Here is a 24,255-nt window from a genome sequence, read left to right as displayed (position 1 = left end):
CTGATTTAGCAGAGTGATACAAAACATACTGAAAACACGGTACAAATGCAAGTTACACATAGCAGAATATAGCAATTGCAATACACAGTTCAATCATCATACCAACATTATTCCCAACATCTCTCTTAATATGCTGACCATTACGACACTGGCTGTCCCCAGTCTCACCAGGAAGACATATGTGGGTTGAAGCCAGCTCAACGCCATCACTCTCTTTTAAATTCTTTTGTTAGTTGTTTACATTTTTATAGTCTTTATGTTGGGCTGAGCCGCGTATACACCTCCCCTATGTTGGCCTGGCTAACTCAGGGAGACATTCGTACTTTTTCAATGCACTCGGAAACACACCACCAGTTGATTCGTTCAGCTGTTGATAGCTGTTTATCTAAACAAAGACCACCCTCCGATCCCTTTGGTGTTGAAATCAGGTCAGTTTCTTTGCAACAGCTGTGATCATTAAAACCCTGCATTATTCCCTGAGCTTCATGGACACATTACCCTGGCCTGTCTCCTCTGAGCCTTCTTCCATAGTAGGGGTTTACTGGTCAATCACACCTGTCTTTATTTTTTCAGCAGTTAGTCTCCTATAATGTAAAACTGGTCATGTGTTCGTTTTGGGGTTTGTTTTTGTGTTTGGTGTTTGTTTATTTGTTTATTTGGGGGGTGGGTTTAGCATGCTGCTCTGTCTTCTAGTAACTGCACATGTTTTTGGTTGGTCATCTCAGGCATTCAGATTTTCCTTGTTTGCTTTGTATGCTTCATGATTTCCTTATTTTCTTGCTTTTTTGATTGACTGCACTTCTCCCTCACCATGCCATCATCTCATGCTCACTGGCTTTTCTTTTTCACTTCTCAGCATAGCAAATCTGTTTCATAGCTCTGTTTATTCTCTAGATCATCTCTTTCACTGCTTCATAGTCATATTTTGTCATAGTGGTATTTTGTTGTTAACATTTCCTCTGTTTATCCTTCTTCCATATATACTCTTGAATTGCAAGATGATTAACTCCGTAGTTTCTATGCCCATTTCTCCATCACTGTCTATACTGAATCTTCATAATCCTTTGGCTCAATTGCATTTACAGTCCATGAATCTCTTTCAGAAGCCATATCAGACAACAGTTCAAAACCAAGATTGTGCCTAATGTCTTTTTTATGGGATTAAGGATGGTGTGTGTTCCTTAGCTCATATGATTATCTTCTGCCTCTGTTGGCTGTTTTTTCAATGCTGCCACTGTTGGTTTTTACTGCAAAACAGAAAACTGTTTCTGCCCCCAGACTGAGGGCAGACAGTTTCCCTGTTTGCTGACCAGATTTCTGGCAACTTGGATTTTAAAATCTTCTTTCTTAGGGAAACCAGCCTTATAACTATGGTTTGTAATAATCAAGGGTAAAAGATAGGTCCTGAGCTTTACTGGAGAAAGGTCTTCATTACAGTCTCAAAATGTATCCCACAAAGAAATCTTTTTAATTGCTGCCAAAAAAATATCCATAGATGAACATTCAAATTTGTTAACATATACATTCTATCCCTACCCTGTTTTCCTATTTTCCAATTTCTGTTAGTTGTACAAGAGTAATTTAATGCATTTTTAAAGTTGGTGAGTGAATTCATGTATCTTTTCATAATTTTTTTCTCAAAAGTTAAATCCACCTTTGAATTTCCTGCCTTGGTATATTTCGCTCTATGCAGATGAAGCCTGACTATTTGTACTGTGTTTTTAAACTTATAGGGAATTCATGGGTTTTGTACTTGTCCTGCCTTGACTTTTGCAGACTCTGTAAGACTTTTTAATAGTTAGAGAACATATGGATGTTCTCCTCCCTGTAAACAAAAAAACAGAACGGGAGGAAATAATAATAATAATAATAATAATAATAATAATAATAATGAGCATTTAGAATGCAACTGGTTTTTTTTTGGTTGTAAAAGTAAACCATTGTGACAGCACTGTTCAAGATGTCCTACAGATATTTTTTTTTTTTTTTTTGAAGAGGCAAGGAAACACCACTGTAATGTATTTCTGTGGTATAAACACTGCACAGAGTATGAACGTAATGAGAGCTGAGGAATTATACTTGCAGCCAAGCTTGAATTATGATCTGCGTATGCTTTCAGGCCTTTCATGTCTTTCAGGGCTCACATGTACTCATTAGTGATCAAAGAGTTGATGTGTTATATTGACTGTTTCCTATTGCTTTCTAAACATTATTTAAGACAGGAGACATCATCATGTGCAAATTTAAACATATAAACTTGGTGGATGCTCTTTTTTTTGTGTATCTTTCTTCTTTTTTTGGACAAAGAACACTTTTTAATAAACGTTATTTTCAAAGATAGTTCACAGGGTTTTTTTCAAGACTTATTTCTACAAAATGTGTCAGCTGCTGATAATCCTTGAAAGCTGTTATCATGTATCCATGTGGGGTGCATAAATTACAAAATTTCAAAATTCATTTGACTGTCACTGAGTAGCAGGGGTCCTGGTGATATGAAGCAAAGGAATCCAGCCTCTGTCATGGATGTTTTTACACTGCCAGTTTGTATGTAATTGTGCTGAGATTACCAGTCAGACAGCATTTTGTGCAGGCTCTTCTTGTAGCTGTTCACAATTTCTTAACAAAGAGTGCAAAAATGTATGCATATATCTAAAGAAAAGATTATCTTTGCTACCTATAATTTTTGCATTTCATTATAAAGAAAATAACTGGGGAAAAAAGGTCCTAAGAAACAATTACATCTCAATGACTATTGAACTTCCTCTCATCCATAATTTTTTATCATTGATAACGTTATTCTAATAATTTTGCCCAACTGTGCCCAACAAATGTTTCTATTCCTGTTTTCAGTTGGGATGCAGAAGTAAGGAAACTGATTGACTGTTTTAGTCAAGGTACAGGACTCAGGTTTATTAATACCCAGTCGTATATGTGCTCAGTAAGCCAAACCTGCATCCATATCTACCATCTTGACAATCAAATGAGTGTATAGATTTAACAGTTTAATCTTTTATTCAGATGCATGAAGAAAAACGTTTTTCCAGTTATTAGTAAGGTGCTTTTTACTGCTTGGATATCAGCAACTCAAAGCTATTATAATGTATTGTAGTTCTTACCCTACACTATTACTGTCAATGGGAGCTTTAACAATAATTTGCAAGTAATAATCAGTAATTTTTCTATAAGTGAAATGGAATGTGTTAACTCTGTTAACAAAGTTCTTCTGACATTATTTAAAATATAATAAAAATTAATAAAATAACTTTTGAAAGTGTTTCTCGAGTCTTGCAGTGACCGTATGCTACCTGACTCTTTAATACATAATTTCAGTAGGACTGATCAGGTCTGTGGGTCCTATTTCCAGTTGTGGAGACTGAAAGCCATGATGGGTACAATAAATCTGTGTGAATCATCTAGTGAGTGATGGAAGTGGATTGCTTGGCGAATGAGAGCCTATAATACAGCAGAACTACACCTCTAATGATTTAAGGCAGGAAGTTACCTGAACAGTTGTGGCTTCTGTCAGGTTTTTCAGTGCTTTATAGTTTTATATGCCTTACATAAAAGCTAGAATTAGAATTATTTATATTATATGTTGTATAGATTTTTCTAGCTCTTTACAGGTGATTAGCAAATTGCCATTTTTTCCCATGATTAGGAACAGTCTATTTCTAGTACCCATTGTTTTTGAGGATGATCAGGAAATGGTACTGTTTATTAGTAAATTCTTTCTTTAGACAGGTGAATGGTTTCCTGTCCCACTGAAAGCTGCATGTATTATTGATCTGATTTTATATTCTGGATAAATAGTTATGAATACCAAAGTCCATAAGCAATCTTTCACTGTGGGTTGGTAGTTAGTAATTAATTCATAGCCAACTCCCCTGTTCTCTTTACTGAAAATAAGTTCCTTGAAAATTTGATATGATAATTTATTTACATTGTGGATCAAGCATGAAAATTAATCAAAGGCATGGTAGAAATTCAGCCTCAAATTAAGCTTATGGGTAAACGTGAGAGGCAGGCCAGCTGCGGCTGAAAAAATCATTACTTCTGCTTTGTGTTAATTCCGTGTTTGATCTTACTGCGAATAAATTGTTTTCAAGAAACTGATGCAGTGATTACATTTATTTATGCTATATTTAATTAAAAACTACAGAGCCCATATGGATTCAAAGGTGTGCTGCAGATTTTCTTGAGATTTATAAGCAAAGTTTTACCTTAGATTTGTTCGACTGGAAAAGCTGTGAAGATCTGCTAGGCCAAATTTAACTACATACGAATCTCCGTTAACTGTGAGTGGTTCAGTTTATTACTTTTAAATATTCTTTGGATACCACTATCTTTGTGCAAAGCAGCAGAATATAGGTAATTATTTTTTATTATTTATTTTTTTAGAAACATAGAGTGCTATTAGCAGCAGAACAAATGAAACAGGGTTTCCAAGGGATTTGTAATTGACAGCTGACTAATCTTATTAAAGCTGCAATGTATAGTATATGTTAAACATGAGTGAATCTACAAAGGATGGAAGTCATCCCTGCAGAATGGATTCTCTGGTGTCTAATAGGGCAACAAACTTGGCTGAAGCTTTCTTATGGTCTGAATATTTGTAAAATGTAAGAACAGCTAATTTGCATTAGATCAGAGGTTATTCTGAAAAAGTATCCTGTCTCTTAGAGTGGTGAAAAGCAAATGGTCAGAGAAGATAATAGGAATTGGGTGAACATGTAATGATGCTTCCCTATTAAATTTCAGTTCAGGGACTTTGATTTAGAGATAGTTGTACTTGTTCACACATGCATTGGCTCCTTCCCTCTGTAATACTGTCTTACAGAACTAAGTCTCTGAACCCATGCTGGTCTTTAGCATTCACCGTGTCCTGCAGCCAGGACTAGCACAGATTACCCTTTTGTTGTATGATGAGCAAACTCTTTTTGCTTTGCTTCAGTTTCCTAACCTCCTCTTTCCATGTGTGTTTTGGGGTTTGTGGTTTTTTTTTTCCCTACTACGTCTAATCAAGGCTGAGCATTGCATCACATTGCATTATTTTTCTCAGCAGGAGTACTAACAGAGTCTGTCATATCTGTGCCTTCCATAGAACTTACAGGAATTTAGTATATTTGAGACTTTGACACCATTATCAAATGTCTTTGAAATTACCAAATAGCTTTAAAAATTGGAGGGAAGGGGGAAGACAGACAGACCAGTGGGCAAAGCATGCCTACAGGGGGAACACAGGAAGCTGCCCGTCTTGATAGCTGCTGCTACCACGAGTCAATAGAATGGTTGGCCCAGACACAGGCATATAGCTAGAGCTGCAGCCTGGCCCTTGGCCTTCTCAGAACCACACAGCTCTACAGAGCACCACAGATCTGGCTTGTTCCAGGGTAACGTTGCTGCTGTCTGTGCTTCTTGGTCAACTCCAGTGGCAAGACATGGAGCTGTGCCTTGTCATATGGACTATGGAACTGGATTACAGCATCACTTTTGTCCCAGTTTATACTTTCTACATAAACTGTGATAAGCTTGAGAAACCAAAAGGGTGCAGCTGGGATTTTCATAGATGCCATGCTTCACTTGGCTCAGGGATGGACATTGTGCTACATCCCACTCTCTAGCTTTTGTAAAACAAGGATTGAATCGCGGCAGATTTCTGCTTACCCTCTCCTGACTTATGTGGTGACGTGTTCTTTCCCTGCCCACTTCTAGTATCACTAGTGTAGATCTGACACATTATGGTTCATAAAACAGCAAGCAACAAAATGACAATGACAGACAACAAATTCAGGATGTTGTATTTGTTTGCTTTGGTACACATGAATTGAAGTCAGATCCAAATTGACATTGTCTTGAGGGGAGGATATCTGTGGGGAAGCTGATTGTTCACATACAGAAAAAATTGCCATGTGAGGGAAAATAACTTTTCAAAAGTAGGGTACATACAGTGCAAATACTGTACTTGGAAGGTATGTTGGAACTTCACCTAGCCTCTGTAAGATTTCAGGTTTTGTGCCCTTTTCCCTATTACTATATGCACCCCTTTTTACTAGAAATTATTAATTTTCTGGGGAAAAAGGATTATTGTTTCCATTACTATAAACTTCCAATGAAATCTTAGTACAATGCAATTGTTTAGCCGTCAGTGTTCCAGCAAAATTTAGTTTGGTAATTGAACAACACCGGGTTCTAGGAGACCTTGGTTTCTAGGCTGTTGATAAGTCATTCCCATCATCCATTTCGTGTGTCTGAATAGAGGAAATGGTTGTAATGTCTCAACGATAATCTTAAATAATTTCAGATTCAAGGACAGGTGTATGAAGGTGTCATGGATAGTGTGCTTTTTTTGTTTTCTGTTCCATCATTTCCTATATGGCCAATACCAATCTGCTGGCAAGTACTGAAAGCATGATAGTTTACAGATATGCATTTCTACAGTAACTGAAATAAATTTGAAGAAGGTAATTTGACTGAAGTTCCACAAACATTTGTTAATATGCATGGCTTGGGCTAATGGTTTAACAAGCCCAGCTTCATCATCCACAAAGCTGTGTTGCATGACTGGGAAATTGTAATGAGAGAAACTTTTTTGCTTTTACTAGACACATCACTAAATGTTTACTTTCTCAAGGCTTTATAAGAAATGAGTTACCTGATGCAAACTTCGATTGTCTACATATTGGGTTTGCATGGCAAGGTTTTTGTAGCAGGGGGGCTACAGAAGTGGCTTCTGTGAGAAGTTGCTAGAAGCTTCCCCTATGTCCAATACAGCCAAATGCCAGCCAGCTCCAAGATGAACCCACCACTGGCCAAGGCGAAGCCCATCAGCGATGGTGTGGTAGCGCCTCTGTGATAACATATTTAAGAAAAGGGGAAAAACAACTGCGCAGCTACAGCTGGAGAGGGGAGTGAGACAATGTGAGAGAAACTACTCTGCAGACACTAAGGTGAGTGAAGAAGGAGGGGGAAGAGGTGCTCCAGGCACCAGAGCAGAGATTCCCCTGCAGCCTGTGGAGAAGACCATAGTGAGGCAGGCTGTCCTCCTGCAGCCCATGGAGGTTAACGGTGGAGCAGATATCCACCTGCAGCCCATGGAGGACCCCACGCTGGAGCAGGTGGATCCCCAAAGGAGGCTGTGACCCAGTGGGAAGCCAGCGATGGAGCAGGCTTCTGGCAGGACCTGTAGACCCATGGAGAGGAGCCCATGCTGGAGCAGGTTTGTTGGCAGGACTTGTGACCCCATGGGGGGTCACTCACGCTGGAGCAGTCTGTTCCTGAAGGACTACACCCTGTGGAAGGGACCCATGCTGGAGCAGTTCCTGAAGAACTGTAGCCCATAGGAAGGACCCACGTTGGAGAAGTTCATGGAGGACTGTCTCCCATGGTAGGGACCCCACACTGGAGTAAGGGAAGAGTGTGAGAAGGAAGGAGCGGCAGAGGCAATGTGTGATGCACTGTCTGCAACCCTCGTTCCCCATCCCCCTGTGCTACTCAGGGGGAGGAGGTAGAGAAAATCAGGAGTGAAGTTAAGCCCGGGAAGAAGGGAGGGGTGCGGGGAAGGTGTTTTTAAGATTTGGTTTTATTACTCATTATCCTACTCTGATTTTGATTGGTAATAGATTAAACTAATTTCCCCAAGTTGAGTCTGTTTTGCCTGTGACAGTAACGGTGAGTGATCTCTCCCTGTCCTTATCTCGACCCATGAGCCTTTTGCTATATTTTCTCTCCCCTGTCCAGCTGAGGGGGGTGATAGAGTGGCTTTGGTGGGCACCTGGCGTCCAGCCAAAGTCATCCCACCACAGTCTACTTTATGGTTTTGTTCTTGGCAAGCTCATTCTTTTATCTGTCTTAATTTTCATGTAGGCATTCAGTTTATTTTTCTTAAGATTTTAGGTAGTTTTTATACTTGGTAAAAATCTGCTTAGAAAAATATGTCATGGAGTGTAAAAAATCAAAATGCAAAAGCCTAAAAAAAGAAAAGTTAGCATTACTTTAGCAGGTGAGAGTGCTGCTTAAGTTTCAAACTGTTCTAATTTCTTTAAAGGTGCATTCAAGTTATTTCCCAGATTTACTCTATACGTATAACCTATAGTGAGTCTGGCAGCACAAAATTCCAGAATTGCTAAATTCTGAATGTACCAATATTGAGGATACTTCAGTGAACCTGAAATACATTTGAGGTTTTGTGATGATTTGAAGAAACATACCAGTAGAAAGTGAAAATGTTATAACTGTAGTTCAGGGAGACAGGGGAGACGAAGCGTGAGCTGACTGCACTTGGCATACATACTACACTTACGATACGCACCTAAAACTGCATGAGCCTTCGGTGGGCATTGAGAACATTACTGGAAAAGATTTATTTTACTGAGTTATGTCTACAAGAGAATTCTTGTCTATTGTGAGTATTAGTTTTATATGTTCTCAGAGGCAAATAATTTTACTCTTTCAGTCAAATCTTGACTTCTTTTTCCATTTGTTCTTTGTCATATTTTCATGCCCAAAACATGTTCTATTAGGTCATTTGTTTGACACTGATGAGTGTTTTTGTGATCTCTGTAATGCTATCGAGCATATGTATTGTATTGTATGTTCCTAGTACTAGTAAAGGCGTATAAAATGCTGCTCATATTCTTTCAAAGTATACTTGCTTATCTTGGCATAATATCAAAATGTTCTGAAGCTTTTTGCTCTTTGAGGGGTTTAGAAAACACTAAATCTAAACAAAAGATACCAAAGGTGTCAGATGCGTCTTTCTGAGAATTCCAAGGCTTTTCTTTTTTTAAAGCAAAAATGATTGGTTTGATTCAATTTTCCTCTTAGATCTAATTTCATGAAACAGATTTCTCCCATGGAGTAAGTTGCCTTAGTTAGTCAGGGTGGGTTATAGCTGTGGTTTCCTTCCCTTAGAGCTTGTTATCCTCACTTCCAATCCTAATGAGAAAAGGACTGAAATAACATAGCTTAACACAGTATCTTCTATGCAGTGTCATCGAACCAGATAAGGGTATGATGGGAGGAACAAGACCTAGATAGTGATCCCACAGACCCTTGTCTTAAGAGATTCCTCATTTCCCGTAACTGCTACTCCCATAGCAAATTATTTACTTCTAGGTCACTGGAGAAGAGTTGCAAAAAGTTCTGATGAGAACTTTCTCTAGGACTGAATGCCGAGTTGAGAATGCATTTAAAAAATAAGCCTCTGCAGAATTTTTCCAAAAAAAGAAAAGTTCTTCTATTCTGAATTCTCCTAGAACTTGTAATGGATGTTTAACAGACAGCTTTCTGTATTTTTAAATAAACATTCTCACCCACCTGTGCATGGGTTATTATCATCACTCTGTTGCCATGCTATCATTCATATTGTTTTGTCATCTGATACAAAATAATAAATAGGTTTTAAAGTGTGTTTCCTGTTAAATAGAAAAGAGTTGCTGTAGCTGACAGGCGTCAGGCATGTACCGGGTGGTATCCATGGAAGGTGAAGCTGGAGCCTTTGGTCTTTGATTCCTGTATGGGAGTGGTTCCTGACTTGCATAGAGCCATATGTGGTTATCTTGTGATTTTAAGTAGGTTTTAAGTAGGTTCCATTCCAGACATAAACAGTTCTACCAGAACTGTGAACAAAAAAGCTATCCCCACTTCCTCATTAGTTTCCTATCACTCTTCTGGGAAAAAATATCACTTACAGCAGGATTTTCTAATGTGTTATGGAGAACATTGGTGTTATGGAGACACGTGATGTTATGTAGGAAAGAATGGAAATAGTTTCAATAAGCTCCAAATATTACTATAATTTTCACTTCTCTAGTCAGGTTGGCTTAGTATAAAGTTGATCCCTCTTTGGAGCATAGCTTCTTTTCAGTTGTTTTGATCTACTGTACTTCATATGTTGGTTGAGCAATCAGAGCTCTCTTCAACTTCTAAATTTTCTTTGAAGTGCATTTGGCCCTTGTCATTTGTGCATCAGCTTATGGGAGTTGAATGTCTGAATGTCCAAAGACTTACTCTCAATTTCCTCTTGGTTTCCTGCCCTAACCCCCCATTTTTTATAGCTAGGCCTACTCCTTGACATCTTACACAGCTGACTACTAAGTGCAAAATGACCATTCATTCAGTGGTGCTCTACCTCCGAAACCATTATTACTGAAGGTAGTAGGGAGCTTTGAAATGATTAGTGGTTTTCGCAAATCTCCCTGTTGCCTTCATTGAATAATAGAACAAGCGTTCAAAATTCCACTCTTTTTGATAGGTTGTCACATTTTAACTCGTTAATGAAAGATTAGCAAAAAAAAAATGCTGCAAAATAGCCATTCTTCTGGTAATTTTTGGAATACAGAAGGATTCTGTCTTCAGTCAGTCAGAATGTGAATTTTGAATATTGAACAAAATGGAAGCGGAAAAGAGAGGAACTGTCTGGCTCCCCTTAGAAAACTGCAGAGTCACTGATTGCCTAAATCCATAACCTGTTTATGCCTCTTGAGTGATCTCGTGTGTGAAATTAGATGGTAGAATCAGATGGACCATATCTCCAGGAATTGTTGTATACATGTAGTAAGGCATGAAGAAAATGTTTGAAAATAATTATGCAACTTCTGATTACAAAATCATGGCTGATTGAAATAGGTTTTGAGACCAGAGGCTAACACAGAACTGAGAGGACTTAACTTTCTGCCCACTCTGCAGTAAAATCATATTCTAGAATGACATTTCTACCAGCAGCTGTGAGCTGTGCCCAATGCACACATAAGTTATATTCTGTGTTAAATATCAGAGTTCCTCAAATAAGTTTAAATAACTAAATATCACTGATACCTCATGGAAAACAGTGATCAAGCTTTGGATCTCTGCTATTAAGACTCTCCTTATTGAGTGAGGTGTAGCTATGTGACCTAGAGGCTGGTTGTGTTCATAGTGTGTTACATTGGTGACGGTCTTCATGTTTCCATTCATAAGCCAGACTCATTTGAGAAGTTGATACAGGGCTAATCTTACAGTACCTCACTTTTCCTGATATCCCAGATCCTTTCAACAACTAATACATCTTCAGCACCCTACCATCTTGATGGGTTATCTTTCCTACTCTGTGAGCAAAGAAGAAATCACATAATGCTTGGTCCATTAACATAGCCTGGTAAAGTTGACCTTTACCAAACCAAAAAGCCTGGCTGTATGGGTAGACTTGTAGTTACGGTAGGCACCTGCTTCTCTGTTGCCAAGCACAAGCCTTCTAGGCAGAAGGTGAACTGTTAGTAGAGAAGATGAAATACCATTTTCTTTCACAGACGTCTGTGCTGTTACTGAGAGCTTTGCAGCTGTTAAAGGAAGATTAAACTAGCAAGAAGTCCAAATGCAGATGGACAGCGTATCCTATCATAGTGGTCTTTGTCAAGGGAATTGATTAAAGTCACTTTAAACAGCTTTGGTACAATTCACCAACTGAAATTTTATCTGTGATTACGGAATCTTGTATGTCTATGTGTCATCAAACTAAACTGTCCTTTGTTGTTCTTAAATGTGATATCATATGTAAATTTTGAATTGAAAATTGTAAGGAAGTAAGTAAGAGCTGAGGCTAACTAAATGAACAGGAAAATCTGCAAAAGACAGAATCTTTAAATAAATGTTTCAGACGAGATTCAGGTTGCCTTGCTGTGATTGACCTGACTGCTACTAATGGATCCACATATACTCAGATGCTTTACTACTAATCTCCTCTACAAAAGGCTAGAAACAAAAAGTTCCTGCTAGGTACTGAATTTTTGCTATAACATGAATTTCATCCAGAATTATTTACAGGTCAAGACAGGCAAGTGCTAATAGTAATAGGAAGGCAATTAAAAGAATACTTGTGTAGGACCTTATGTAGAAAAAGAAGCTTTTGTACTGCACTTTTAGAGAAGTCTGATATATCCCTTCAGTCCAAAAAGGATTGATTTAACTTTCTTACTCTGGAATTGAAATATTACTTATTTAATTTGAAAACAGTTATACGCCCTTACATTACTCAGCTGATACAACTAGTTGGTTTTTATTTTCTTCTGCTTAGTAGTTGTAATAACATCAATTTTCCAGCATGCTTATTACCTGGGAATTTTCATGATAATAATTTTGTTTCATTTAATACAGAAATTTCATGTTTTATGTGATTGTAAGTGTAGAGCAACAGGGAAAACTACTATGGGATATGTGTAGTTCTGTAAAGACTAACTGTTAAATACAGATTTAGGAACTAGAGATTCCTAGTTACCAGGTCAGCCATCAGCTTTTGGTGTGCCATCATATGTAATGACCCCTTCTTTCTGATTACTACTGTAAGAGCAAGAGTTGTATGTTAATTACAGCAACAGACAAGAGTTGTATGTTAAATTCTGACTGAATTTTCAGTTACAACTGAAATCTCAGTTTTGACAACTCCAGAGTTTCCTTGCAGAGCTGAGACTTGAAAGCTGCACGACCCAGGAGGACAGCATCTTAACAGACGGTTTTGGAATCTGTTGGAAAAATACTGGGTAAATTTAGAGACTAGGGTTAAGTCAAAGTAAAATACTGGAAAGGCCTTCCTTTGTAACAGTCATCTCTCCTTGCATTTTTAGTATGTATGTTTTAAACTAGGAGTACAGAGTTGAACTTTCAGGAAAACTTGGGTTAAAAATACGGTCACAATACAGTCATAAAAAACCAATCTTCCCTGGATCCAACTGTGACTGACAGGTGACTTCGGAGCCAGCTGAGTGTTGTAAGTGTTTCCGATCTGATAGCAGATGGTGCAATCTATGAAGGCCACTTGGGTCTTCAGCAAGGCTTCTGTTGTTAATTGATTGAATGTGAAAGCTCTTTTGCAGAACAATGTCGTTTGAGTAATGGAAATTTAGTGCACGTACTCTGTTGAAAGATGTGCCATATTTAGCTCTGTAAAAAGAGGAGTATCTGTATGATGTAACCAGCTCTCTCAATGCTGTGGCTGTGCTTGTGCAGGTAAGAGTTATTTCCCGTGTTCTTGTCAAGCGTGGGAGATGCAGAACTGATCCTCTGTCTCCCTCAGGCTCCTGAGACATTTCTGCTGCTTCAGCTCAGTGAGCTGCTGATTTTTTTGCTGTACGGTACTCTGTCGCCAGAAGAGGGCAGAGGTACCTAACATTGTGCAGAGTCACTTGTCATAGTACGCTACACACAATGTAAAATGCTGCTGGTAGCAGTGTCTTACTTCAGCTCTGTTGGAGAGCTTGCAGCATGTAGCGAGATTTAAGTATGGTGGTGCATGCTTTTGGTGTAAAAGTAATTGAATTAATCTTTAATTGTTACCTGTACCTGTGGTAATGAAGCATGGTAATTACGTTAGTATAAAATGTAATTCTTTTGTGTTTTGTGTTATTTTCTACTTAAGACTAGCATATTCTAATTACAGAAAGGCAGGGAAGCCACCTCTGAGTTTCATAAGTTGGTTTGTCATGCGTAACTGCTTTACAGGGTGTTAGAGTGTTGACCTAAAGCTACAGATTAGGTCTTGCTTCCCTTCTGGCTGGTTTTCTATTTGCACTTTTGCAGCTTCAACTTTCTTGGCAACGGGGAGGCATTCTCCTAATAGTTCATTATATAGTTTATTGTTTCTCCCTGGCATTGTACTGAAGCAGTAATAACCACTGATTAGTAGACACTCACTTAGAATGCTAATGAATATTTGAGAGAGAACTAGCTCATAAAAAGGAAAAGCTTTCAAACTAATAGGGTGGCATTACGGATGATTACTTACGGTTTGATGATTGCATGGTGGATTTAAGAGTTTTGCTCTAGTCTGTAGCTCTGGATTCTGTTCTGACTTTTCTATTAACTTAGAATGTGTGTTTGGACAAGTCACTTAATTTTTTTTAATCTTCGTTATGCTACATATGAAGTTTTACAGTGCTGCCCAGAGTTATTAAATAATCTAGTGTCTACCATGGAATGTTTTGCCATAGGAAATTGTTGACCCTAAAGCATAACACGATTTTAAGAGGAGGAGTGAGGCAGTTGTATGGGAAGCAGAAGCACCCAGGGATGAAATAGTTACTGATAAAATAAGAAAATTTTGGTAAAATTGTTCTAGCGTTTAAGCCTGTCTCTGGCTGTAGGGAATTGGAAGGATTGTACATGGAGAAACAGCAATGCTACAGCTTCATTATACAGAAACTTTCTCTGAAGCATTCATTGTTTGTCACTAGCTACATGATCATATTCTTGCATTGGTTTGTAATGAAACACCTTGTGATTGATGTGTCTCTGAAACTTCAACTGAAACAAGCAATCCTGCAATAATAAGAAAGGCAGTGCTAACATAAAAAGTGATGAACTGTACAGCTAAAAGATTCATGTATTCTGTTGATGTTCAGTAAACAAAAAAAGATGAATTATGGTTTTCCGCTTTTGTTCTTTGATCAGTGCTGTTTTTCAGTCTGACAGTAACTGACACTCATTCAGTGGTCCTTAGCTATTGTAAATTACACTGGTTTTGCTCTGTACTAAATAATGCCTGCAAATACTTTTATTTTTACTTCTGGATCTTGTAATTTAGTAAATGATCTGTGCATTGAAAATGTTACTAGTTTTCTTTTTTGAGGGGGGCATTGTCAGCACGTACAAGATGGGGAGTAATTGTGGTGGAGCTGTTTGCTTCTTTTCTTTCTGGAAAGACAATCAAGCTTATTCATGTGTCAACAGTGTGCCCTGGCAGCCAAAAGGGCCAACTGTGTCCTGGGGTGCATCAAGCACAGCCTAGCTAGCCAGTCGAGGGAGGTGATTGTCCCACTTGACACGGCACTGGTGCGGCCCTACCTCAAATACTGTGTGCAGTTTGGGCACCTCAGTGTAAGAAGGACATCAGACTATGGGAGTGTGTCCAGAGGAGGGCAACCAAGATGGTGAAAGGTCTGGAGGGCAAGATTTAGGAGGAGTGGCTGAGGTCACTTGTTTTGTTCATCTTGGAGAAGAGAAGGCTGAGGGGTGACCTCATTGCAGTCTACAACTTCTTCGGGGGGGCAGAGGAGAGGGAGGTGTGGATCTCCTCTCTCTGGTGACCAGCGACAGGACTCAAGGAAATGGAATGAAGCTGCATCAGGGGAAGTTCACATTGGACGTTAGGAAAAGGCTCTTCACTGAGAGGGTAGTCAGTCACTGGAACAGGCTCCCCAGGGAAGTGGTCACAGCACCAAGCCTGGCAGAGTTCAAGGAGTGTCCGGACGACATTCTTAGTCATATGGTTTAGTTTTAGGTAGTCCTGTGAGAGGTAGGGACTTGGACTGGATAATCCTTATAGGTCCTTTCCAACTTGAGATATTCTGTGATTTTTATGCGTTCTTTACACACAGTCCATACTAAAATGTTTTTCCATTCCTGCATTTTAGGTGCCTTATCAGGAGCCAGAGAAAGCTGGGAGTATGATTCAGGAGCAAGAGACCTTCAGAGTCCAGACCTCCAGAGTAATTTTGCACTGCAAAAGATGTTGGGGTATGGTGGAAGCAATGTGACTCAACAGGCTGCTCTGCAGAGACTTCTAGTTCAGGCCTCAAATTTCAGCAACTCTGTTGGAGGAAGCTACTTAGAACTTGCCAACACTGTAAGTGCATTTTGCCTCTGCTTTTAATTTTGTAGAAATTTTTTCTTGTTTTTCTCCAAAGAAGCATATTAATTCCAGCCTTAGAGCCTTTGAGCCTGCATGGAAACAATGCCACGCTGCTGTTACCTTTCATTTACCAGAAAACCAATGTGATTTTAGCAGTTGGTAGGTATGTAGTATTTCCTAAGCTGTATAACTGAGTTTCATCAAAAAGGGTAGGAGTCTGTGCGGAGCCAAACTGAAGATCTTAATTTACACAACTTAACAGAAGAAGAGTTTTGTCTGAAAACTTCCTACCAATTAATTTTTTTAAGTATGGTGTCAGATTGTTCAGAAGTGTTGTGCAGAAAAATTCTTCCCATGTTACTTCATTACTGGCCACTAAATTGACTGATAACTGTTTTAAACCCTTGGTGTGCTAGCACTGTGCTTTTTTATTTCTACAGGCAAGAACTATTCTTGGTTGTAAAGAAACCATGTAACGTTGAACTGATTATTTTTTGCTTCCCCATCAGTGCACTGGAATCAAGTTTGTGTTTTAATTTTAAGCCAGGCGTGTTATAAAAGACCACCCATTTTGTAGCATGTTTCTGATTTATGTTACACAGAAGTTTAAGTGAAGAAGTAGAAGATGCTATAATGAAACCAAAAAGTTTCTCATTTTTAAACTGACTCTTTATTGGCATGCTTGATTTTGATGAAATAGACTCCTGGTTCATAGTTTCATAGGGTAATTAAAGCTGTAAGAGAACCTCAGGAAGTCATCTAGTCCAATATCTTGCTCAAGACTTAATGTCTAATGGAAGTAATTGCTGGCAACAGAGGAAAATTAACTTTAAGCTGCATTATTTGAAAATAAAATGATGAAAAATATTCTGAAAGTGTTTTCAAAAGCCTTCAAAGTTTTATTTAAGTTCCTGCACATGATCTGATATAGGACCTAAAGTTTCCATACGCAGAGTAAAAATATGTAGATATTAAAGCTTACCTAAGAGAGAAAAGAGTTCAAGGAAGTTGACAGTTCCTTAAAGGAACTGTGTCCTCATTTTCCCTGGGAAGGATAGTAAGGGATCAAATGCGATAAATCATAAATTCTTTGATCTTCAAAACTGGACAGAAGCGTATGGAAACTGGAGAAAGTGGAAAACAAGCAGGCACACATGTATTATAAAAAGAGTAGGATGGAGGACCTGGGAAATTATAGGCCAGTTAGCAGCTTTATGTATATGTTCCAGTAGTTTTCTGGAAATGTGAGCAATTTTAAATGAGTAAGAGAGAACGTCTAGATTTGTGTGGCATTTCATATGGAAGGGCGCACAGGGAGGGCACCTCTTTAAAGGAGGGCCATTCCACTGTCTGAGTGGGAGGCTTGAAGTACACATAACCCAGCACCTGGGCACCATTCTGTGACCATCTGCACGGGTCAAGAGCACTCATCCTACCTGACCCTCAAAGCAGAATGGTCGGCACTCATCTGAGAGCAAAGGCTGCAGCTCCGGCTGGGGGGTCTGCACCGTCTACCCCAGTGGTGGCCGATGCCTCCACCCAGATGGGGCTGCTGAAGCAAGAGGCTGCAGTGCAGACCTCTGACTGCAGGAAGTGCCTAGACCTTTCTCCTGGGGCTGGGACAGGCAGCAGAGCTGCCTGCAAAAGGTGTGCCCAGGTGGAGGACCTCCCGCAGCAGGTGGCTGAGCTGCAGGAGGCGGTGAGAAGGCTGCGTAACATCAGGGAGGCTGTCAAGGAGTTAGCTGGTTCCAAGTGCAGTCTGCAGTGGAGCCACAGCCCATGGCTAAGCAGCCAAAAACTCTTCCACGAGCTCACAAAGAAGGGAAAGGGGCCAACAATGCAGAAGAATGGACGGTTGCAGCGGCAAGGACCAACGGGAGGAAGAGACTTCCCCCGAAGCCTGAGCCCTTGCAGAACCACTTCACCGCTTTGCAGACTGAAGAGGAAAGACCCATCAAACCAGGGAGCTGAGTAAGGTAGCCCGATCTGTCCCCCGTATAACAACCAGTGCAACTAAGGAAAGGCGAAGGGTGATAGTAGTAAGCGACTCTCTTCTGAGAGGTATGGAGGCACCCATTTGCCAACCTGAGCCACTCTCTAGAGAGGTGTGCTGCTCACTGGGGGCTCATATCAGGGATGTCACCGAGAGACTACTAAGCTTTGTACAGTCCACTGACTATTATCTGCTGCTGCTGTTTCATGTGGGCACCAGTGATACAGCCAGGAGCAGTCTGACAAGTATCAAAAAGGATTACAGAGCCCTGGGAGAGGCGGTAAGGGACATCTGGAGCACAGGTAGTTTTTTGATCAGTCCTCCTGGTCAAAGGGAGGGGGCTTGAAAGGGCCAGTCAAATCTGGCGAGTCAACAAATGGTTGCAGGATTGGTGCCACAGACAGTGGTTTGGCTACTTAGACCATGGGACTCGCTTTGAGAAACCTGGTCTACTAGGAGCTGATGGGGTCCATCTGTCAGAGAAGGGGAAGACCATCTTCAGTCATAGGCTTGCCAAGCTGGTGAAGAGGACTTTAAACTTAAGTTGCCAGAGGAGGGGAACCTCAATCCATCCCACTCCTACCAGTTTGATGCCAGTGCCAGCAATACATGCCCAGAGTCTGGAGAAAGATCACAGGTCAACAGGAGAGCACCTGAAGAGCAGCACAAAGGAGTTCCAGCCACTCCAGCAAGTAAGTTGGCTTCCTCTGGGGCCCAACTTAAATGCCTCTATGCAAACGCACATAGCATGGGGAATAAACAAGAGGAGTTAGAGATGTGCGCATGACTGCAGGGCTATGATCTTATTGGCACCACGGAGACGTGGCTTCTATGACTGGAGTGTTGGAATGGAAGGATACAGGCTCTTTAGGAAGGACAGGCAAGGGAGACAAGGAGGTGGTGTCACCCTCTATGTCAGTGACCAACTGGAGTGCATGGAGCTCCGCCTGGGGATGGATGAGGAGCCGACCGAGAGCTTATGGGTCAGGATTAAAGGGAGGGCAGAGATAGGTGACATTATAGTGGGGGTCTGCTACAGGCCACCCAACCACGAAGACCGAGTAGATTGAGGCCCTCTACAGAGAGACAGGAGCAGCCTCATGTTCATAAGCCCTGGTCCTCATGGGGGACTTCAACCACCCCGATATCTGTTGGAGGGACAACACAGCAGGACATAAGCAATCCGGGACATTCCTGGAATGCATTGATGATCACTTCCTTCTCTAAGTGATAGAGGAGCTAATGAGGAGAGGTGCTGTACTGGACCTTGTTCTCACCAACAAGGAGGAGCTCGCTGGTGGGGAATGTGAAGCTCAAGGGCAGCCTTGGCTGCAGTGACCATGAAATGGTAGAATTCAAGATCCTTAGGGCAGCGAGGAGGGTGCACAGGGCAGCGAGGAGGGAGCACAGCAAGCTCATTACCCTGGATTTCAGGAGAATAGACTTTGGCCTTTTCAGGGATCTGCTCAGTAGAGAATCATGGGATAAAGCCCTGGAGGGAAGAGGAGCCCAAGAAAGCTGGTTAATACTCAAGGATCACCTCTTCTGAGCTCAGGAGTGATGTATCCCAACAAAGAGGAAGTCAGGCAAAAATGCCAGGAGGCCTGCATGGATGAACAAGGAGCTCCTGGACAAACTCAAACACAGAAAGGAAGCCTACAGAGAGTGGAAGCAAGGACAGGTAGCCTGGGAGGAATACAGAGGAACTGTCTGTGCAGCCAGGGATCAGGTTAGGAAAGCTAAAGCCCTGATAGAATTGAATCCGGCCAGGGATGTCAGGGGCAACAAGAAAACAAGGAAGACTAGGGAAAATGTGGGCCTGCTCCAGAATGAAACGGGAAACCTGGTTACCTGGGATATGCAGAAGGCTGAGGTACTCAACGACTTTTTTGCCTCAGTCTTCACTGGCAAGTGCTCAAGCCACACAGCCCAAGTCGCAGAAAGCAAAGGCGGGGACTGGGAGAATGAAGAACTGCCCACTGTAGGAGAAGATCAGGTTCAAGACTATGTAAGGAACCTGAAGGTGTAAAAGTCCATGGGACCTGTGGGAGTCCTGCAGGTCCTGAGGGAGCTGGCGGATGAAGTTGCTAAGCCACTATCCGTCATATTTGAGAAGTTGTGGCAGTCCAGTGAAGTTCCCACTGACTGGAAAAGGGGAAACATAACCCCCATTTTTAAGAAGGGAGAAAGGGAAGACCTGGGGACCTACAGGCCAGTCAGTCTTACCTCTGTGCCCAGCAAGATCATGGAGAGGGTCCTCCTGGAAACACTGCTAAGGCACGTGGAAAACAAGGAGGTGATTGGTCACAGCCAGCATGGCTTCACTAAGGGCAAATCATGCCTGACAAATTTGGTGGCCTTTTATGATGGGGTTACAGTGTTGGTGGATATGGGAAGAGCAACTGACATCATCTGCCTGGACTTGTGCAAAACATTTGACACTGTCCCCCACGACATCCTTGTCTCTAAATGGGAGAGACATGGATTTGATGGATGGACTACTCAGTGGATAAGGTATTGGCGGGATGGTTGCATTCAAAGAGTTGCGGTCAGTGGCTCAATGTCCAAGTGGCGACCAATGACGAGTGACATTCCTCAGGGATCAGTATTAGGATTGACATTGCTTAACATCTTTCTTGGTGACATGGACAGTGGAATCAAGTGCACCCTCAGCAAGTTTGCTGACGACACCAAGCTGTGTGGTGTGGTTGACACGCTGGAGAGAAGGGATGCCAACCAGAGGGGGACCTTGACAGGCTTGAGAGGTGGGCCCATGCTAACCTCTTGAAGTTCAACAAGGCCAAGTGCAAAGTCCTGCATCCCTGCAGCATGGGTGGAGACAATCTCAAGCATAAATACAGGCTGGGTGGAGAATGGATTGAGAGCAGCCCTGAAGAGAAGGCCTTGGGGGTGTTGGTTGATGAGAAGCTCAACATGATCTGGCAGTGCACACTTGCAGCCCAGAAAGCCAACCGTATCCTGGGCTGCATCAAAAGAAGCACGACCAGCAGGTCGAGGGAGGTGATTCTCCCCCTCTACTCTGCTCTCGTGAGACCTGACTGGGAGTACTGCATTCAGCTCTGGGGCCCCCAACATAAGGAGGACATGGACCTGTTGGAGCGAGTCTAGAGGAGGGCCACAAAGATTATCAGAGGGCTGGAGCACCTCTCCTATGAAGTTAGGCTGAGAGAGTTGGGATTGTTCAGCCTGGAGAAGAGAAGGCTCCTGGGAGACCTTATAGCAGCCTTCCAGTACCTGAAGGGGGCCTACAAGAAAGCTCGAGAGGGACTTTTTACAAGGGTATGTAGTAGTGATAGGACAAGGGGTAATGGCTTAAGCTGAAAGAGGGTAGATCTAGATTAGATATTAGGAAGAAATTCTTCACCATGAGGGTGGTGAGGCACTGGAACAGGTTGCCCAGAGAAGCTGTGGATGCCCTCTCCCTGGAAGTGTTCAAGGCCAGGTTGGACGGGGCTTTGCACAACCTGGTCTAGTGGAAGGTGTCCCTGTCCATGGCAGGGGGGTTGGAAATAGATGATGTTTAAGTACTCTTCAAACCCAAACCATTCTATGATTCTACGATTTGTAAAAGAACAATCATGTCCATCCAGTCTAATATCTCCTTTAACAGAATAGTAGGCTTTGGAGATAGAAGAGAAACAGTAGATGTTGTGTTTCTCCGGTAAGACACCTGACCCTGCCTTGAGTAACGTTGTCACCATCAAGGCAAGAAACATCATCTAAATGTAACTACTAATGGGTGGATATTGAACTGGTTTGAAAATTGTGAGGCACTGGTTTTTTTGAACGTTTCCTGAGCTTCATTCTCCTGTGTTCTCTGACTTGTATGAATACATTGCCAAACTCAAATCAAATTACACTGGTAAAGCAAGTACTTCCCCAGACTGAAAACTGTTCTTACAATAATCCACTAAAAAGGTGCAAGTCTAGGTCTGAGGAAGATAGTGAGGGAATCAACATATAATTTCCTGTTCAGTTGTACAAGTTCCATAGCCTTGATTGACTTGCTTAAAAATTACCATTTTGGAAAGACATGAGCTGTTTCACATTTGATTATTTTAAAGGATGTAGAATGAACTTTAACAGAAGTTTAAGTAGAGCTGCTTAAAACCAATATAACTGTGCAAAAAGAGTGGCTTGCATACTTTTGTTTCTGGATTAGCAACTGTAAGTTGCTGTGTCCTTTTTGGATCTGGAGTTCCTTCAGTTTTCAAGATCGGTTTGTACTAATACATCCTCTTTCTGTGCTCCTGACTGATGATGGTTCAGAAATAATGGGCTTTGGTAACCTGTTGTACATCTGCAAATATGAAGACACAGGTGTGCAGTGCTATTCAAGAATGCACACTGTGAAGGCTACTGCATTGCTATGGCATGTAGAAATCTTAAAAATGCTAAAGGATTGTAAGAAATTAAGAACCCCAGGTATTGTGGCTTTCTTTTTATTCCCATCTCTAAATTCCTTCTATGCTTACTCCCATGAAAGATGCCTGATCTTTGTTTTAATAAGCAGCTGTCAAACTTCTGCTTTTAAATATTCTTCCTATCAAACCATAGTAGAATCAGCAGTCTCTCATTTATATGTAGATGAATACAATAGCATCTCCATTTGACTCCTGCTGAGCATTGGTGTCATGGGTCATATGTAAATTTTTGCTTTGGCTTTATTAAAATGGAGAGAGAAAGGAATGGGAAAATATTGAGAGAATGGTTTACTTTGGTTTTCACTATTTACATTTATTCCCTTTACACAATTTTAATACTGTGGGGCATGCTGACTGCAGTCTAAATTTAGACTCTTTAAAGAGATAAACATAGCCGCCTTAGAGCTGTGATTTAATATGGGTACTGCCTTCTCTGTCTCTTTCTCACATTGTTTTACCTATCTGCGTTTGCCACAATGACAAGCCGAGCTGCTCCATTCCATTCATTCTCTGAAATGACAGATTTCAGCTTTCACATTTTTATGGGCTGAATCCAGGGAACTTTTCCATTTTTACACAAGGAGCTGGGCAGGCTACTTTGTACTGTAACCAGGATTACTTCAAAAAAGCTGATGGAAGTTTAATAGCTGCATTTCTCCCGTTTGGGAGTTGATTGTATTTCTTTTTGTAAAGCCATGTAACAGAAGGACAAAGATTTAAGAACAGACTCTGTGTGGACATTTCTCTCTGGAACTCTAGGTGCTCCTAAAGTTAACCAGAGAGGTTTATCTTCTTCAGAACGCTTGCAAAAAAGCAGAGCAGAGCCCTTCTGTGTCATCCTGCTCCTGGATGAACAGTTCTTGGCAGGTTCTCTCAAATGCATCTACACAGGCTATATGGACGTACTCTTGAAAGCAGTGTTTTTTACATTTCTTTGTAGATGTTTAGACTTTAGACTCGGAGGTCTAACAAAGTGACTGTTGTATGGGTGAATGTAAATCAGTTAGGTGCTTTCTGGTTAGCAATCATGTGATTGTTTTTCTCTCAGCACCTTGAAGTGCTTTTCCCTATTGGAGTGTCAATTCTTGTTACTTAATTTCCTGTTTTTTCTTTCTGACAGCCTTCTTTTGATTTTAAACTAAAGACATCCCTGTGGTGATTATATATTTCTACAGCATAGATTATACTCCTCAGTCAATACAGAGGGTCTCCACGCTGCCCTTAACATTTCAGTTTTCCATTTGCAAAAGTCAGATGAACATCAGTCCACTATCAATTTGCTTAGTTTTTATAAAGTGAATTTTTTTTAGTGCATTTTCGAAATCCTGTGAACATACAGCTCTACAGAGCTTTATAAAAAAATAATACCTGTTCTGAAGCATTATTCCTATTCCTTCACAGAAGCGATACAATTTTTTAAAAAACGCTGTTTGAAATTTAACAATTCATACTCATTGCATATGTTTTTATCTGTTCATTTCACATCATTTTGCTATGTTTTGATTTATTAACACGTGTTCAGAGTCAGCTTCTTTTAAATGAATAATTTATTCTGTAGTCTTTATAGTATGTGTAACTCAGCGTTTTTCAGATTCACATTTTTACACCTAAATATTAAGAACACATTTCTCTTTATAGCTCTTCACCTTGGTACCAATATTTATGACTAATATATTAACCTTTACAATGACCTGTCACTGCTTACTGATGATGTACCTGTTAATGCCAGTAGGTTAAATACCACAGCAAATATCTCTGATGGCAACCATTGTATGTGTTCCAAATGTAATCATTTATCGGTTTGTATTGCACTGGCATGTAAATAATTTAAATATTCTTCATGGATAGAAAATAATTCAAGCATTTCAAAAGGTTTCTTTGTGCGTGTGCATGTTTGGGAGTTGTTTTTTATTTGTACTTGAATCTTCAAAGTTGGACAAGAATCACTAATGTGGATAGTCATATAACTGTAGTGAAATAGCTGATTCATGTGGTGTCACATCTGTTCACTTCCCAGGAGGCCATGCGGTCTTTATGTGTTCCCTGTGGTGCAATCAGGAGGGATAGCACTCTGTTGTAGGACCTGAAGAATTGCTCTTCTCTGAAAACATTGCATGGGGCAGCATCTCAATATGATAGGCATATTTCACATTAGAATACCAGTGAAGTTTAATAAGCTGAAGCAATGAGATTTGGATATAGAATCATAGTATTGTTTA

The 24,255-nt window shown here is 40.7% G+C and overlaps 1 protein-coding gene across 1 annotated transcript in view; it reads left to right on the top strand.

The window, feature by feature from the left end:
• The window catches only part of MCC (MCC regulator of WNT signaling pathway), a 222,491-nt gene that overhangs the window by 21,573 nt on the left and 176,663 nt on the right, over positions 1–24,255 (top strand). The window contains exon 3 of the mRNA XM_059833295.1: positions 15,381–15,592. Within this exon, the coding sequence (XP_059689278.1) occupies positions 15,381–15,592 (212 nt within the window). The remainder of the gene's footprint in view (positions 1–15,380; positions 15,593–24,255) is intronic.

This window comes from Gavia stellata, chromosome Z, assembly GCF_030936135.1.
Source record: "Gavia stellata isolate bGavSte3 chromosome Z, bGavSte3.hap2, whole genome shotgun sequence".
In the NCBI taxonomy this organism is placed as follows: Eukaryota; Metazoa; Chordata; class Aves; order Gaviiformes; family Gaviidae; genus Gavia; species Gavia stellata.
Note: the sequence above shows the minus strand (reverse complement) of the source record. Positions and strands in the feature narration are given on the sequence as shown.